At 36.3% G+C, this 16645-nt stretch overlaps 1 protein-coding gene across 1 annotated transcript in view; it reads left to right on the top strand.

Annotated features, from left to right (window-relative positions):
* The window catches only part of LOC129635035 (ankyrin repeat domain-containing protein 26-like), a 67927-nt gene that overhangs the window by 4315 nt on the left and 46967 nt on the right, over positions 1–16645 (top strand). Inside the window, 7 exon segments of the mRNA XM_055557625.1 lie at positions 3327–3433; positions 5527–5594; positions 9480–9514; positions 10835–10883; positions 10886–10905; positions 14264–14324; positions 14445–14647. Coding sequence (XP_055413600.1) covers positions 3327–3433; positions 5527–5594; positions 9480–9514; positions 10835–10883; positions 10886–10905; positions 14264–14324; positions 14445–14647 — 543 coding nt within the window.

The following is a 16645-nucleotide window of genomic DNA, read 5'->3' as shown; positions in this document are numbered from 1 at the left end:
TAAGATTTCACTTTATACATATTTCTAAAGATGTATTAGAGAGTAAAGCATTCATTCATGTGTTTATGACAGATATTTGTGGTAACACTGCACTTGTTAAAGGTAAAACTTTCCAAATACTTTGCCCCCCACTGAATTTTTTTTTGGTTGGCATAAAAACACAGTAAAGCAAAATTTGCCTTAGAAATAGACTTTGTCTTCAAACTCAAACATAGCATAAACATTTTACAACATAATAGACATCTCGCTGTTGTTAACAAATTCCTATTTTATAAAAAAATGATTTATATAAAAATGATTCCTCTCTTATTTCCCAAAGCTTAAGAAAGTAAAGGAAAAGGGAAAAGGAGAGAGCAGGTGAAAAATGTAGGTCAAGTTGGAATTTCGGCCATTGGGAGATGCCAAAAAGAGTTGTTTTTTTTAAAAAATATTTATTTATTTGGCTGTGCTGAGTCTTAGTTTCACCACGCAGGATCTGGTTTCCTGACCAGGGATTAAACCCAGGCCCCTACACTGGCAGCCTGGAGACCCAGCCACCGGACCACCACAGAAATCCTGAGATTTTTGTTTTTGTCTTTTTTTTTCCCCTTCAGTTTATATAATTTGGTAAGGTGCTTTTCAGTTTTCAGGGATAATACTTGTTATTTTGAGAAAGAGGGTGAGTGGATGGTATAGTAACCTATATATCAGTTTTAGGAAGAATTTGAGGAAATCAGACTGGCAGTGAACAGGTGGTGATTAAGTGGGAAATAAGAGAGAAGAACAAATAATTAACTGCAATCTTATCCTATTCTGGCAGAAACACCCACTTAGATAAGAGTCTAGATTCTGCTCTCCAGTCTAGAATGTCTTGATGGAAAGTAAGTGGTTTATAAATAATGAGATCAGGTTGCCTTTTGAGTTTACTAGTCCCTGTTCTGGAGAAGGCAATGGCACCCTACTCCAGTACTCTTGCCTGGAGAATCCCAGGCATGGAGGAGCCTGGTGGGCTGCCATCTATGGGGTTGCACAGAGTCGGACACGACTGAAGCGACTTAGCAGCAGCAGCAGCGGCAGTCCCTGTTCTACCAGTGTTTACCCAGGAAAATTTCATGCTGTTTTGATGACTTCCACCTCTTACACTTTTCTTTTTTATTCAAATCTTCAAGTAAGAGAAGGAACTGGCCATGTGGGTAAGGGATGAGACTGGAGTGGTTGCTGTGCTAATTCTTGGTTAGATTGTGCTGGTGAAAACCACAATCACCTGGGAAAACTTTTTTTACAAGCCTAGGCAGTTCCCTGAAGATTTTGATGGAATAAATCAAGGAAGGCCTGGATGTGTGTATTTAGAGCTGTTTCCTTGAAATTCTGATATGATCTGTGGTGAAGAACTATGGACTGAATAAGTGTAATTTCTAAATGCACCTATCTCAAAAATAAGTAATCTCTAGAAGAGTTGGAGTTTGATCAATGCTAGCTACTTCCATCAGCTCCCTTCCTTTGCAACAGTATTAACCTGACTTTTTCTCTGCCTGTGTGATTAAGAAGTTAAAAGGAATATTATTGGCAATATCTACTGGCTTGAATAACTCCTTTTCCTTTCAACCACTAATTATTCAGTTGTACTCAGTCTTCAGAGATTTGCTCATGGTGAGGTCAGTTCATCTGTAGAGTCTGACCTTTTTAGGATTTTGCACGTCTGACCTTTTTAGGATTTTGCACCTTCTGTTTTCATCCAGGTCATTAGGTCAACAGATGTTTGTTACCAACAGGGTTTTCCTGACTGCAGTAATAGTAATTCATGAGCCTTCTTTTCGTGTCAGCTGCAGGACAGACTCTTGCAGTGTGCCTGTTAGATTTGCTGAGCCCTGGCATAAGCAAAATGAAAGCTTTAAACATCAAAACCCATGAAGTTAGTAATAGTATAGATGGGAATTGTTTTGATGATTTAGTTTCAGCAGTCTTAGGTACTGAATATCCATTTGATTAACAATCTAGAGGAATTCTAGAGATAGATTGTAGTTTCAACAGGTAGTGGAAACATTCTTGAAGTGGAATTATGATTTTTTAAAAAATTATGTTTAATTAAATTATGAGCCTTAATAGCAATTTTTATTATGTGTTGGGCCTACTTTTTGTGAAACACATGATATGAAGAAGGGACGGTTTCACATACAAATACTTGCTTTATTCCCACCTGTTTGGGAACAGCAAACGTCAAACCACAAGTGGGCCATCGACCAAGCATGGCCCTTGGATATGTTTATTTACCTCTGCAAATTGAGTCAACATTTAAAATTTAGGAGACTCATGCAGAGGTCTGCATTTCAGGCTTCTCAAAGAACCAAATCTGGTCCCTCTTGAGCCCATTCTACTGTTTGGTCAGCATGCAGAGGCCGCCCCTTCTGTATGGAGCATGTGTTCTTGGGTTTGCTGGCCTTACCTGGCCTTTTCACTTATTCAGGTCACCAACTTTCCTTCCATACGCATTTGAGTTTCCAATTCTTGTTTTATAGTTTATTTTGATAATTATTTCAATATTTTAGAGACACTCTAATTAATCTGTAATTGATTTCATATTTTAAAAGGATTTCTTAAGAATGAGATTGAATTTTTCAAAGTAGAAATTATTAGTTGGTGTTTTTGGAAAAAAAAAACAAAAAACAAACTCTTTTCCTTTGCATGTTCATATAGAGAATAATATTCCCATTGGAATGTCTGTAAACCTTGTGAGGTTACTCATCATCATCCTTGGATTGGTTATACATGCTACAGATAATAATATATATTTCTGCCTCAGCATTGTTCCTAAAATATGCTGTTGATTGAGTAGTTAATTGATTCTCTCTGGAGGAGTGTTGAGTGTAGTAATAGAGCAAGTGAATACTATGATATCCCTGATAAATAGTATGATAGGAGCAAATATCCTTGGAGCCAGTAAATGTTAGAAGTGAGTTTTAGAGAATGACTCTGTGATTTGTCTTTTAAAGAGGTAGAGGAGGAACATTTTATTTATCATTTTTAAAAAAGACATATTTGACTGCACTGGGTCTTAATTGTGGCACATGGGATCTTTAGTTGAGGCATGTGGGATCTAGTTCCCTGACCAAGGATGGAACCTGGACCCTCTGCATTAGGAGTCTTAGCCACTGGACCACCAGGGAAGGCCCAGAGGAGGAGCATCTTTGAGAGAAAGAAGGCATGCAGGGGCATAAGGAAGAGGGGGCTCCTTTTATTTGCTCTCTGAATTCTGTGTTTAAGTTCAGAGAATCTATTGCATGATTTCAAAGTTCAGCTTTGAAATAGGTTAACTGTGTACGTTAGAAATGGTTTTCCCTGTTTTACAGGATGACCTCACACCGTTGTCGCTTGCTATAAGTGAAAGGAAACAGCAAATGGTGGAGTTTTTCACAAAGAAAGAAGCAAATATACATGCAGTTGATAAGATGAAAAGGTACAGTCCTTTTTCTTTTTAAAAACCTTTGTGCTGTTCTAAGGGGGTAACATCAAGATTAAATTAATAAAAGGACTAATTTGTAATCAACACATCATCAGGCAGGTAGAAAATCAATTATTCTGATTGGGAATCATGAACAATATATAGCAGGAATAGATAGCAGGATTCATATTCCTTTATAATATTGACTGATGTCACATGCATCCGGTTCCCTTTTTTTTCATTGATTTTGTAGTTGCTGAGGGATTTCATATTAGCTTTTATTAGCTTTATAAAATATGGATTCTGCTTTTTTAGTTTATGACACAATATTGAATTTCTTAATTCTTTTGTAATAATTCTTTAATCTCTACTTTGTATATATTTTTCCTTAAAATTGCATACTGAACATAAAAGACTTGATTTTGTCTTTTGGATGACTCTTTGCTTTAAATTACTTTCTTAGAAGAATGCTGATGTTATTAGTGACAACTTCTTAGTTCTCATACGTATGTTTGTAGCTCAGCCACTGTTGCAAAGCACCAGCATCCAGTTCTGGCAGCTGGGCCTCCTAGCCTCCCCCCACACTCAGAAACCTTATGTGGAGCCCACGTGTAAGCCTAGATCTAAACCTTGATCTTCACAATGAGGTGTCCATTGAGGCTGTTATTTATCTTTTCTGCTAGCAGATACCAGTGCGGACCATTTTAGTCTGTCAGGGAGGTTCAAGTGCTCCTGCAGGGGTTGAGCAGACTTCCCTTTCTCCTTTGTTTCTAGACCTGAACCTCAAGGTGGCTTTCTGTCCTGGGGCAGGAGGGGCACATTTTCTTAGGTCATAGGTTCCCTGTCATCCTTCCCAGAGTAGTGGGTGCCAGCTTGCCTGAGAGTCCATATTGACGATTGGCCCCTCATGAGATCTGTTTCCTATAATAATGAAAGTCTTTCAGAGGATTTATATGTGCTTCAGCCTTAAATGTTTTCAGTGCAGTGAAAGTGAATGTCGCTTAGTCGTGTCCGACCCTTTGTGACGCCATGGACTATACAGTCCATGGAATTCTCCAGGCCAGAATACTGGAGTGGGCAGCCTTTCCCTTCTCCAGGGAATCTTCCCAACCCAGGGATTGAACCCAGGTCTTCTGCATTGCATTGGGAGCCACAAGGGAAGCTCTTGTTTTCAGAGTCTGCCTCATAAGGAACTTATTCACCAGAAATCCCTAAGTCTCAAGTAAGTTAGTTGGAATTAAGTGAGGTAAGCCCTGTGCAGGACTTGCCAGTGTCCATTCTAAGAGTAGGGACTAAGAAGTATGTCTTCCAGGTGAAACGAAGATGAGCGTGGAGATTAGACACTGATCTCAGAAAGATCTGCTGGTTCAGAGTTTGAGTAGGTAGAGAAGGAGAGTAGTGGTCCAGGCCAGGTTTTGATTGTGATTAGTTTTCTGCTCTTGGTGTAATTAGCTGCAATAATTGGAGACAATTATGTTATCTAATGTAGTGAGTTTTTGTATTTTATAAATAAATTTAGGTTCAGATTATATAATAGCTGAGATTCCCTAACTTACAAACCACAAATAACAGCTAATCACCATAATTAACAGTTTCCTGCAACACTTGAATGTTAAAGGTATGAAAAAACACACATTAGATTTTATTTGGAATTCTAAAGTAGTTCCAGTAATAAAGTTCTAGACCAAACTATTCCATTCTTTGTTTTTCCAAGCATCTTGGGGGTATATTATCTCATTAAATCCTCTTAATCCCCTTGTGAAATAAGGCAGTAAGATCCCAGTTGTGTAGAGGAAGACTTTGAATTGAGAAGTAACTTCTCCAGAATGACAAGCAGTTGGTTTTCTGAGTTCAAGAGAGTTTTTATATGCCAAGTTAACTCTAGTTATTTTACTGAGCTATACTGCCTTTAGTTCATGAGTTCTTCATTTTCCTTTTCGTTCTCCTTTAATTACATGCTAAATAAAAGTTTGTAGAACTTAGAAACTTATAATGGATGGAACAATTGAAGTTTTGATATTATCTGTGATATTTTCTGAAATAGTCTAAGACTTTGGTAGTTGTTTTTCATATTGGTGTTAAAATATTATCACAGTTTTAATACATAGCATTCACCAACTGATTTCTGAATATAAAGAAGAGAGACCTAAAACTCCTCCTGAAGACAGCAACCCAGGTAAGTCATCTGACAATGAATTACTATTGGTGATTCTACCACAGATAAAATAGGAATGAGCAACTTTTAGTGATGAAAGAACAATGAAAAAGCATATTAATTTGCATGTGTATTTTATTTTTTAAATTAATTTCTTAATAGTCTAGTATTCTGAATTGTTTAAGAAATTAATTGTAGGGTAACTTAAAATCAGAGACTGTATTACCTTAAAACAAATCCATGTATTTAATCATGGCCCCTAAAATCCTGTATTAGATCTTGTAGATAGAAAAAACTTTTTAAGTTAATATGATGTATATTTTCTGTATAATCATATTATGGCAAATTAGACATCTTATAAAAGGGGAACTTTAATTTTTACAAATGGTTTTCAGTTAGTAAGTAGTTCCTGTGTAGTGAGTAATTTCACTAAAAAAGTTACCATCGTTACAACTGGGAACCTCCCAATACCTTCCTGGTAGGATACCAAATGATAAACAATAGGAACTGCAAAGCTGAGCCAGTGTGCAGCATACCAGGAAGAGATTATTTTTGAAAAGTACCTACCAATAGTACAGGAGACAGAGAAGCAATGCCTGGTTGAGAACCAGTTATTTTGCATATTGTTGTACCAACAAGGTCTCTATTACCAACTTCATTCCTTACAGATCCAACAAGATTGAGATAGATTGACTTCATTAGAACCAGATGTTTTCTTCTGTGTGTTGGATAATTGTCATGACAGTATAGTTTTTTTAGAACAAGATGTTCTCTTGCCATTAGTTAAAAGATTATTGTATAAAATATTCACATAGATCAAATTGGGACTCTGCAGACTCTTAATAAAAGCACAAAAACACGTCACATTAACAAAAACACCATCATGGCCCCTCGATGTGGCATCTAGCACGTTGCACAAGCTGTCTGAGGAACCTTTAACTTAGTAGACCTCTATATAATCAAAGAGGGCTTCCCAGGTGTCTCAGTAATAAAGAATCCGCCTGCCAATGCTGGAGATGCAGGGTTGATCCCTGGGTCGGGAAGGTTCCCTGGAGAAGGAAAGGGCAACCCACTCCAGTATTCTTGCATGGAAAATCCTATGGACAAAAGAGCCTTGTGGGCTATAGTCTATGGGGTCACAAAGAGTAGGACTTGACTCAGTGATTTAACAACAACATCCATCAAAGAACTCCTGTAGGTTGGTTTTACACGTTAGAGGAGACGCAAAGAAGACATAGAGTCTTGGTCTTCAATATGCTCAGAATAGAATAGAGTTGTCCCTGGTTAATTTCTGTATTTTTATAAACAAAATTTTCAAAGAAAACATTCTTATTTGTTCATTTGTTCACTGAAGAAATCATTGTATGTCTTTTATGTGTACTAAGCATTGTTCTGATGTCACAGAGTACAAACATTTAAAAGTCACTGCCCCTGCCCTCCAGGCTCAAGCTTGCAGGACTCCTCGCCCCATGGAGTCACTGCATGTGAGTCATCCCTCCAGCATCAGATCATGACGACACGTGAAATGTTGTCCAACAGCACCAGAGTCCATCACTCCCTCCCTCCTTCCATCCCTCCCTTTGTTGATTAGCTTTGGATCTGATGATGTATGCCTTTCAACCTGAAAAAGCATGATTTCTATCAACATTTGTCATATAATGGGGAGGAGTGATATAATGACATCCCTTACTAGTACACAGCACTGTTTGGATCATAGTGCTCTTTGTGGTCCAGATACTCTTGAACAATGGAAGGACATAGTCTCAGGAGATTATACTTTTAAAATATATTAGTGTGTGTGTATATATATATATATATATAATTTAAAACTTTTTAAAAAGTTTAAAAATAGATCAGATCAGATCAGTCGCTCAGTCCTGTCCGACTCTTTGCGACCCCATAAATCGCAGCACGCCAGGCCTCCCTGTCCATCACCAGCTCCCAGAGTTCACTGAGACTCACGTCCATCGAGTCAGTGATGCCATCCAGCCATCTCATCCTCTGTCATCCCCTTCTCCTCCTGCCCCCAATCCCTCCCAGCATCAGAGTCTTTTCCAATGAGTCAACTCTTCGCATGAGGTGGCCAGAGTACTGGAGTTTCAGCTTTAGCATCATTCCTTCCAAAGAAATCCCAGGGCTGATCTCCTTCAGAATGGACTGGTTGGATCTCCTTGCAGTCCAAGGGACTCTCAAGAGTCTTCTCCAACACCACAGTTCAAAAGCATCAATTATTTGTTGCTCAGCCTTCTTCACAGTCCAACTCTCACATCCATACATGACCACAGGAAAAACCATAGCCTTGACTAGCCCGACCTTTGTTGGCAAAGTAATGTCTCTGCTTTTGAATATGCTATCTAGGTTGGTCATAACTTTCCTTCCAAGGAGTAAGCGTCTTTTAATTTCATGGCTGCAGTCACCATCTGTAGTGATTTTGGAGCCCAGAAAAATAAAGTCTGACACTGTTGCCACTGTTTCCCCATCTATCTCCCATGAAGTGGTGGGACCGGATGCCATGATCTTTGTTTTCTGAATGTTGAGCTTTAAGCCAACTTTTTCATTCTGCACTTTAACTTTCATCAAGAGGCTTTTGAGTTCCTCTTCACTTTCTGCCATAAGGGTGGTGTCATCTGCATATCTGAGGTTATTGATATTTCTCCCAGCAATCTTGATTCCAGCTTGTGTTTCTTCCAGTCCAGCATTTCTCATGATGTACTCTGCATATAAGTTAAATAAACAGGGTGACAATATACAGCCTTGACGTACTCCTTTTCCTATTTTGAACCAGTCTGTTGTTCCATGTCCAGTTCTAACTGTTGCTTCCTGACCTGCATACAGATTTCTCAAGAGGCAGGTCAGGTGGTCTGGTATTCCCACCTTTTTCAGAATTTTCCACAGTTTATTGTGATCCACACAGTCAAAGGCTTTGGCATAGTCAATAAAGCAGAAATAGATGTTTTTCTGGAACTCTCTTGCTTTTTCTGTGATCCAGCGGATGTTGGCAATTTGATATCTGGTTCCTCTGCCTTTTCTAAAACCAGCTTGAGCATAAAGGTTTATATATATATAAAAGTATATATAAGTATATATATAAATATATATATAAGTTTATATATAAAAGTTAAATATATATATATTTAAAAGTTAAAAAAAACTTTTAAAAAAGTTAGTGTGTGTGTGTGTGTGTGTGTGTGTGTGTGTATATATATATTTAAAACTTTTTTAAAAAGTTGAGCTCATGTGTACCCTACTGCCTGCTCACCAGTACAAGTCTAGTCCCCATCCTCACCACTGACCCCCATTTACCCTCCCCCACCTCCCTTTCAAGAGATTATTCTTTCTAAATCTGGAATCACTACATCTTTCACACTTCTCTTGCATCTGGAAATAGGGCCAGGAAGACTTTGTTTCCTATGTTTTACCACGCTCTGAAGTTCAGCGCCTCTAGACCAAGCTTCCCTGTGAAAGGGTGTTTTCATCCTGAACTGAAGAGCCAGAGAAGTTGTGTTATGTCCCAGCAAGACACTTGTGTTCTCTGTTCACTGCTCCAGGCAGTGGAAGTCCAGAAATCCTGTGCTGTTTAAGTGTGCTATTGTCAGTTTATCATACTGATTCTATTAATGGTATAATGCCGTTTTCTATCAGTCTCCTAGAGTTTGGTTAGGATTATAGACATTTTAAACAGCAGTTCTTTCTTCTTTTTTTTGTTTTGCATTAGATGACTATAAAGGAGAGGAGTAATTCTTAGGCATTAATAGCCTGCGAGTATAGTACAACCACTATTCCCTCTAGTGTGGTCGCCAGGTGTGGTCCCAAAGGAATACTTTTAAACAGAGCATCAGTCTTGAGGTTTTAATAGTCTGTATTTTTCTTTTGTTGATTTAAAATGTGTCTTACTTTTTTCTTTAGTGGAGAATGAGAGTTCTGAAGAAGACTCTTTAAGCAGTAGGATTTTATGGATGTTTTAAAATTATATGTTTAAGTAAGGGAACATGGAGAAGAGAAACTAATGTTTGTTGAGCGTTCTACTCTGGGTTAGACACTGCAATACTTACTTAACATTTGTGACCTCATAGAGTCATCACAGCAGCTTTGTAAAGTAGCTGTGTCCTACTTTTACTTAATTAGCCAACTGTGGTTCAGGAGGTTGATGAATTGACCCATGATTCCATGGTTAAAATGAGTTGACCTGTGATTTGACGGCTGGCCTGCTTGGCTCCCATGTCCACTCTCACGTCCCTCAGCAGAGACTGAGAAGTACTGTGTAGTATATAAGTTAAACATATAAATTAGTTCTTTGATTTCTGTACATTTTAAGTTTCAGACATTGCCAAGAACTCCTGTACTGTTCCAGAGTAAAGGGGGGGTGTGGGGGGGTGCATCTCAGTAAGTGGTTTCGCTGCTGAAGGACCATGACTGCCATTTTTGATGGATGCCATTTATTTAGTCTCTGAACTAGGGACAGAGAATGGAGAAGGAACAGCATAGCTTTCCACTTTTTTTTTTTTCCAGTTTCAACCATAACATTTTATTTTTTTTTTTATTTTTTAACTGTACAATATTGTATTGGTTTTGCCATATATCAACATGAATCCGCCACAGGTATACATGTGTTCCCCATCCTGAACCCTCCACCCTCCTCCCTCCCCGTACCATCCCTCTGTGTCGTCCCAGTGCACCAGCCGCAAGCATCCAAAAGTCATCAGGTTTATTCGAGTTTGGGCAAACGAGTTATTTCAATCCACCAATTCGATTTTCAGTTCAGTTATTAGGACTTTTGGTGAAAACAAATTATTCTCAGGCTCTGCCAGTGTATTATTGGCTGTCACTGTATGTCGTGGAAACTAAGAATGAGTCTTAACTAGATATTTCAATACTTGGGAGAGATGGAAACAGAAATAGGTAATTAAAAATCTTTTAGAGACTTCCCTGGGATTGCAGTGGTTAAGATAGTTAATAAGACTTCTCCTTCCAGTGTAGGCAGTGTGGGTTCGATCCCTGTTCCGGAAGCTAAGATCCCACATGCCTCAGGGTCAGAAAGCCAAAACATAAAATAGAAGCAACATTGGAACAAATTCAAGAAAGACTTTCAAAGTGGTCCACATCAAAAAATCTTTTTTTTTTTTAAAGCTTTTTTAAAACAGAGACCAAGTTTTAATTATGTCAAGAAACTTCATTTAATACGCAGATAGCCAAACTTTGACTCGTTTTTTTGTTTAAAGAAATGAACTCACTCATTTTTGTTGTATATGCTTTTGCTCTAAAGGTTTTCCAACAAACCTGGTGTTGATTCATGGCCTACATCAGATGATGAAGGCTTAGATTTGAAACCAAGGTAAAGTACTCTCTTCTGTAAACAGTTTTCCTGCTCTGAATTTAGTTTCATATAGCATTTACTCTTAATATTCAGCAGTGGTGTCCCTCTCACTGTTTTATGTTTGTAATGGAATGTTGGTGAGAACAAACTGTTTTATAAAAATATGAGTAGTTGACTTTTTTTTCTTTTTACTTTAGTATATAGTGAAAAGTGAAAGAGAAGTCTCTCAGTCGTGTCCGACTCTTTGCGACCGCATGGACTGTAGCCTACTAGGCTCCTCCGTCCATGGGGTTTTCCAGGCGAGAGTACTGGAGTGGGTTGCCATTTCCTTCTTCAGGAGATCTTCCCGACCCAGGGATTGAACCCAGGTCTCCCACATTGTAGGCAGATGCTTTGTTGTCTGAGCCACCAGGGAAGTCTCAAATACTGAAGGTGGAGTGAAGAAAAAAAAAATGGGTTGGAAAATACATAGTGAGAGGAAAATCGTATTGGGAAAAGCTTTCTTACAATGGATGAAATACAAAATTTGGTCAAGGAAAAAGAATCTTATTGTGAATTTTAAACCATACTGACTTGACTTTTATAATACTCATAGTGGATACAACTACTTACTGTAATAATCATGAAATCTTCCTGGAGCTTTTCAGTTCCAAAACTATATAGTTTATATCATCTAGATTTTTTTCTACCCTTAGACACTATTTTGGTTTCTTAGAAGTGTTAGGAGGGTGCTTTTTTTTTTTTTTTCTTTCTTTCTCTGTTTCTGTCTTTGGCTCTGCATTAAAACTAAAGTAATAGTTGTAATTATGGAAATATAAAAATTAAAAATCTGTTTCTCAAAATCCATATTATAAAGGGATTCCACTGTGTTTTCTAAAGCATTCCATTAAGAAGATATTCCCAACTGTTCATCTCATTGAAGAACACATGTTTGCCTAAAATAATAACCAGTTTATAGAAGCACAGGCTTTTAATAACCATAAGATAAAACTTACAACTTCAGATATTTTTTGTATTGTAGTAAAAAAAAAAGTCTACTGAAAGTTCTTGTGTCATATTCTAAAATTTCAGATTTCAGACATTTTGTATTTTGCTATTTAAATATTCACGTTATAGCCCCTGTATCAGTATAAACTAGTGGAGTTCAGGAAACAATTGTGCCTCTCCTACAGCCTGTAACATATATCTCAAATGTAAGAACCATTTTAATAGTTTTTGAATGTGAATAAATGAAGAGACAATCCTACATAATGTTACAACTAATATATATAATATAGCAGTTAAATCTGTTTGAATTCTAAAAATATGACTTAAATTTAGATTTTCTTAATATTTAGGATGTAGAAGTTCAGTTGAGTTATGTTGAGGAAGGAGGTCCTGCACAAGAAAATAAATAAGAAATACGTGATAAAAATGTTATTGTATATTTTTCACTGTTGTCCAACTGGGAGCTGAGAATTTTAGATTAATATTTCTTGACCTTCTTTTTAGCTCCATCTTGTATTCCATTAATTTTTTTTTTTCAAACCATATATTCTCCTTAGAATTCTGACTACCAGTCCTTGTTCCCAGTGAAATGTTAGGAATATTTCTTTATCAATTCCTCTCTCTCTAGTAATACTTGACAGCATTCAGGTAGTGATAGATGACCATGTGTGGCTAATTGAATGACTTTTTTATAGTGGCAAAATTAAACTCTTTATTACAGTATTATTTATAAACAGTTTTAAAGTAATATGTATCACTATTATTAGGGATACACAATGAACAAAAGCCTCTGTTTTAAATATATGTTTTATATACAATTTATGTTGATATTTTCATAAAACTTGAACAGTGTAGATATATAATTTATGTATTAATAAAAATATATAAAGCACAGGCTTTCTTCATAGTGTATCCTTAACAATACTGGTATATTACTAATGAGGTATGTGGAAAAACATATATATTTAGAATTTATTTTATATATTTATATATAATATAATATTTATATATTTATATATATTTTATATAAATTCTAAATATATATGTTTTTCCACATACCTCATTATACTTACGCTTTTCTTTTTTTTCCCTTAAGTTTGTACTTCACTAGGCATATCTCACTTTTTCGTTTCTTTTTCCTCCCCTACCTTTTGTCATTTTTAATATTTCCTGTTAACCTAATTTTTCCTTGCAGAATACATTTCTTCAGTGTCTGTTCTTTGAGTCCATCTCTCTCTGCCTCTGTTGTTAACATGTTTGCTTATGGCTTTCTGTTTAGAGTGTTTGTGGCTTTCATTCATGATCACTGCCCTACAGGTTTACTCATTTTTTTCCCTCTTCCTTAGAATGAGCTGAATTAAAAATAATCATTTGTCTTTAGCTCTTTGACAAACAAAATAGAAATAACTTTTCCTGTTCACAGTTCTAACCCATCTAAATAAGGTTCTGCTAAAAATTAAACTTTCATATTTCCCTTCCCAAGTGATAATTCATGCATATAGAAATCATGCAAGTAAATTTCAAAATACAGCAACTAATTTAAATAGCTTAGTTTTTCAGATATAGTACTCTAAAGTATTGGGGATAAATTTTTATTCTAGAACATTTTGGTAGAGAAAGTAATCTAGTGGGTGTCATAGTATTTGTATAGCAGTATATTAGGGGTAAAGAGAGAAACATCCAGGGCTTCCTATGTCATCTGTCATAATCCTTACCCCATGAGAAGGTTAATCAGTGGCAGAACTGCGATTTGAATCCACATCCAAATGACTCCAGAGCCTGTGCTTTTTGTGTAAGATCATAGAGGAATGGGGGATGTTTTACTTATTTTATTAAATTTGACCCTTATTATTCTTTTTTTTTCTTTTTTTTTTAAATTTTATTTTATTTTTAAACTTTACATAACTGTATTAGTTTTGCCAAATATCAAAATGAATCCTCCACAGGTATACATGTGTTCCCCATCCTGCACCCTCCTCCCTCCTCCCTCCCCATTCCATCCCTCTGGGTCATCCCAGTGCACCAGCCCCAAGCATCCAGTATCGTGCATCGAACCTGGACTGGCAACTCGTTTCATACATGATATTTTACATGTTTCAATGCCATTCTCCCAAATCTTCCCACCCTCTCCCTCTCTCACAGAGTCCATAAGACTGTTCTATACATCAGTGTCTCTTTTGCTGTCTCGTACACAGGGTTATCGTTACCATCTTTCTAAATTCCATATATATGCGTTAGTATACTGTATTGGTGTTTTTCTTTCTGGCTTACTTCACTCTGTATAATAGGCTCCAGTTTCATCCACCTCATTAGAACTGATTCAAATGTATTCTTTTTAATGGCTGAATAATACTCCATTGTGTATTAAAATTCTTATTTTCTTCTCCAGAATGTCCTGAAACCAAACTTAATAAAGCTAATGAATGCTTCTCAGCAATCCAAAAGAAACAGTAAGTTATCTAAGACTGTCCTCCTGGTGACAATTATTCACTGATTTGAAATTCAGTTCAATTATTCACTGATTTGAAATTATAGATGTTCTCATGTACTTTCCCTTTTTTTCACTGTAGTACAAGCAAAATGTGGCATTGTGAGACCAGAGAGTACAACCTTCTCTGAGGACAATAATTCTGATAGGGAAATTGAAGATGTGGTTGAAACCATTCCCGAACCATCACCTGGAGTCCAGGGCTTCTCTCATCCTGCCTTCCCATTGCCTGAGCCTCTTCCACAACCTCTCAAGTCTCTCACAGGCTTTGTCTTACAAAGGCAAGTTGTTTTGTTTGTAACTCTTTTTTCCCTGTACTTTTTTACATGCCATTCACATGTCATGTCCCCTTACATGACAAAAAGGATCCTACCACAGAAATGGAAGCCTTCAAAGTCACGATACAAAATGGCGTGATAATAAGAGCAATATATGTGCATGACTCAGATTTATAAATGTTGGCATACTAAGTATGCCATTATGAAAGAAAAAAATTACAAAGGAAGAACAGCTAGATGAATATGAACATGGGGAGGGGGATGAAAGGGAAGAATTCATTTAAGAAGGACAAGATGAATATGAAATGGAATGAGGGTCAGGATGAGACAGATTATTATACAAACAGAATGGAAATAGTGGGGCTATGTCAGAGGAGGAACTCTATATTATAAATATGAGAAGAATTATTTCAAATTCAACTTAAGAGGAGACAGTGAGGTTGTGAAAAAACAATGCTCATACTCTTTTGAATGACATATAGCTGATTTTTATGAAGAACTGAAAGAAAATTTGTTCCTTACCTTTTTTGGTGGTTGTTTTTGAGGTTGGTGGTGGTTCTTGTTTTTTTTTAATTACAGTATAATCAATTTACAATATTGTATTACTTTCACGTGTACAGCAAAGTGACTTGGTTATACTTATATATGTATATATGGCTTCCCTGGTGGCTCAGTTGGTAAAGAGTCTGCCTGCAATACAGGAGACCTGGGTTCAATCCCTGGGTCGGGAAGATCCCTGAAGAAGGAAATGGCAACCCACTCCAGTATTCTTGCCTGCAGAATTCCATGGACAGAGGAGCCTGGTGGATTACAGTCCATAGGGTCACAAAGAGTTGGACACAACTGAGGGACTAGCACACACACATGTATGTATGTATCTATGTTGAATATAGTTCCCTCTGGAAGTTCATTTCAGTTTGAAGTGATTTGTCTTTTAAAAAAAATTCTCACTTTGAAAGTAATGAAGTGATGTCTTCTATTTAATATAGCAGAACTTTAGTTCATAGACAATTCAAGGTGACTTCTGTTTTAGGCCTTAGCAGATTTATTACGATTTAAGAATTTTTGGCTTTTCTGTTTCTTGTGGTTTCTAACTTACTGTTTGATAAATACTTAATGTACTTAATTAATTTATCTTACTGTTTGGTATAATCTTGGTGGGTGTTTTAGATCTTTTTGAAAATAAAGAGGAAATAAATAAGCATTTTATCTAGTCTTTTTACCAAAGCTATAATTATATAAATGAGATTCTTACTCTCTCTTCATTAAATGAGAAACTTTTCAGCTGCAATAGTCTTAAAGAAAAAATGTAGAACTTTTTTTTTGCTGAAGAGATTCTGATTTGTCTTTTCCTAATATCTACATGTAATGGCACTTACAGTAAATGAATGAAATCACAATTTATGATTTTTTTTTCTTATACAGACTACTTGTTATAAAGTCATAAGGAAAGAAAAACTACCAACAGAGTTTAAAAATTATCTCTGGAAGATAATTTTTTACTTTTTAAAATATCTCTAGCTATATGTATACTCCATGTTATTCTTAAGAAACTTTATATTAACTTCAGTATTTATAGGTGTTAAACTAGCCTGTCAATTCTTTGTTATACATATGAAATCAACATATAAATTCTTTTGTATCCAAAACCCAGAAATTGTGGTTACTTGATTTTTTTAGTTTGTTTGTTCTTTCCTGATATAAAGTTTGAGCCCTGCTTGATAATCATAGATGTATTTGAAACCTTTATATCTCCAGCTTGGATAATCATAATTTTACTACTATTTTTAATATCTAGATCATTCCTTCAATCTTTACCTACTATTCCAGAAGGCACAGATAGGAAATTAGAGTTGTTAGTGTGCTGTTTACAGGGAAATAAGAAGAAAACCTTGTGAATTTTCAAATAAGGTTTTATATTTCTTTCTTACCTCATAGTAGTACTTTAAAATGACTCATAATTTCATACTTACATAAGCATTTCTCATCTACAACTTAAAACTTG

This window comes from Bubalus kerabau, chromosome 20 (assembly GCF_029407905.1).
Source record: "Bubalus kerabau isolate K-KA32 ecotype Philippines breed swamp buffalo chromosome 20, PCC_UOA_SB_1v2, whole genome shotgun sequence".
Lineage (NCBI taxonomy): Eukaryota > Metazoa > Chordata > Mammalia > Artiodactyla > Bovidae > Bubalus > Bubalus kerabau.
The sequence above is the reverse complement of the archived record's forward strand: the minus strand, read 5'-3'. Positions and strand labels throughout refer to the sequence as shown.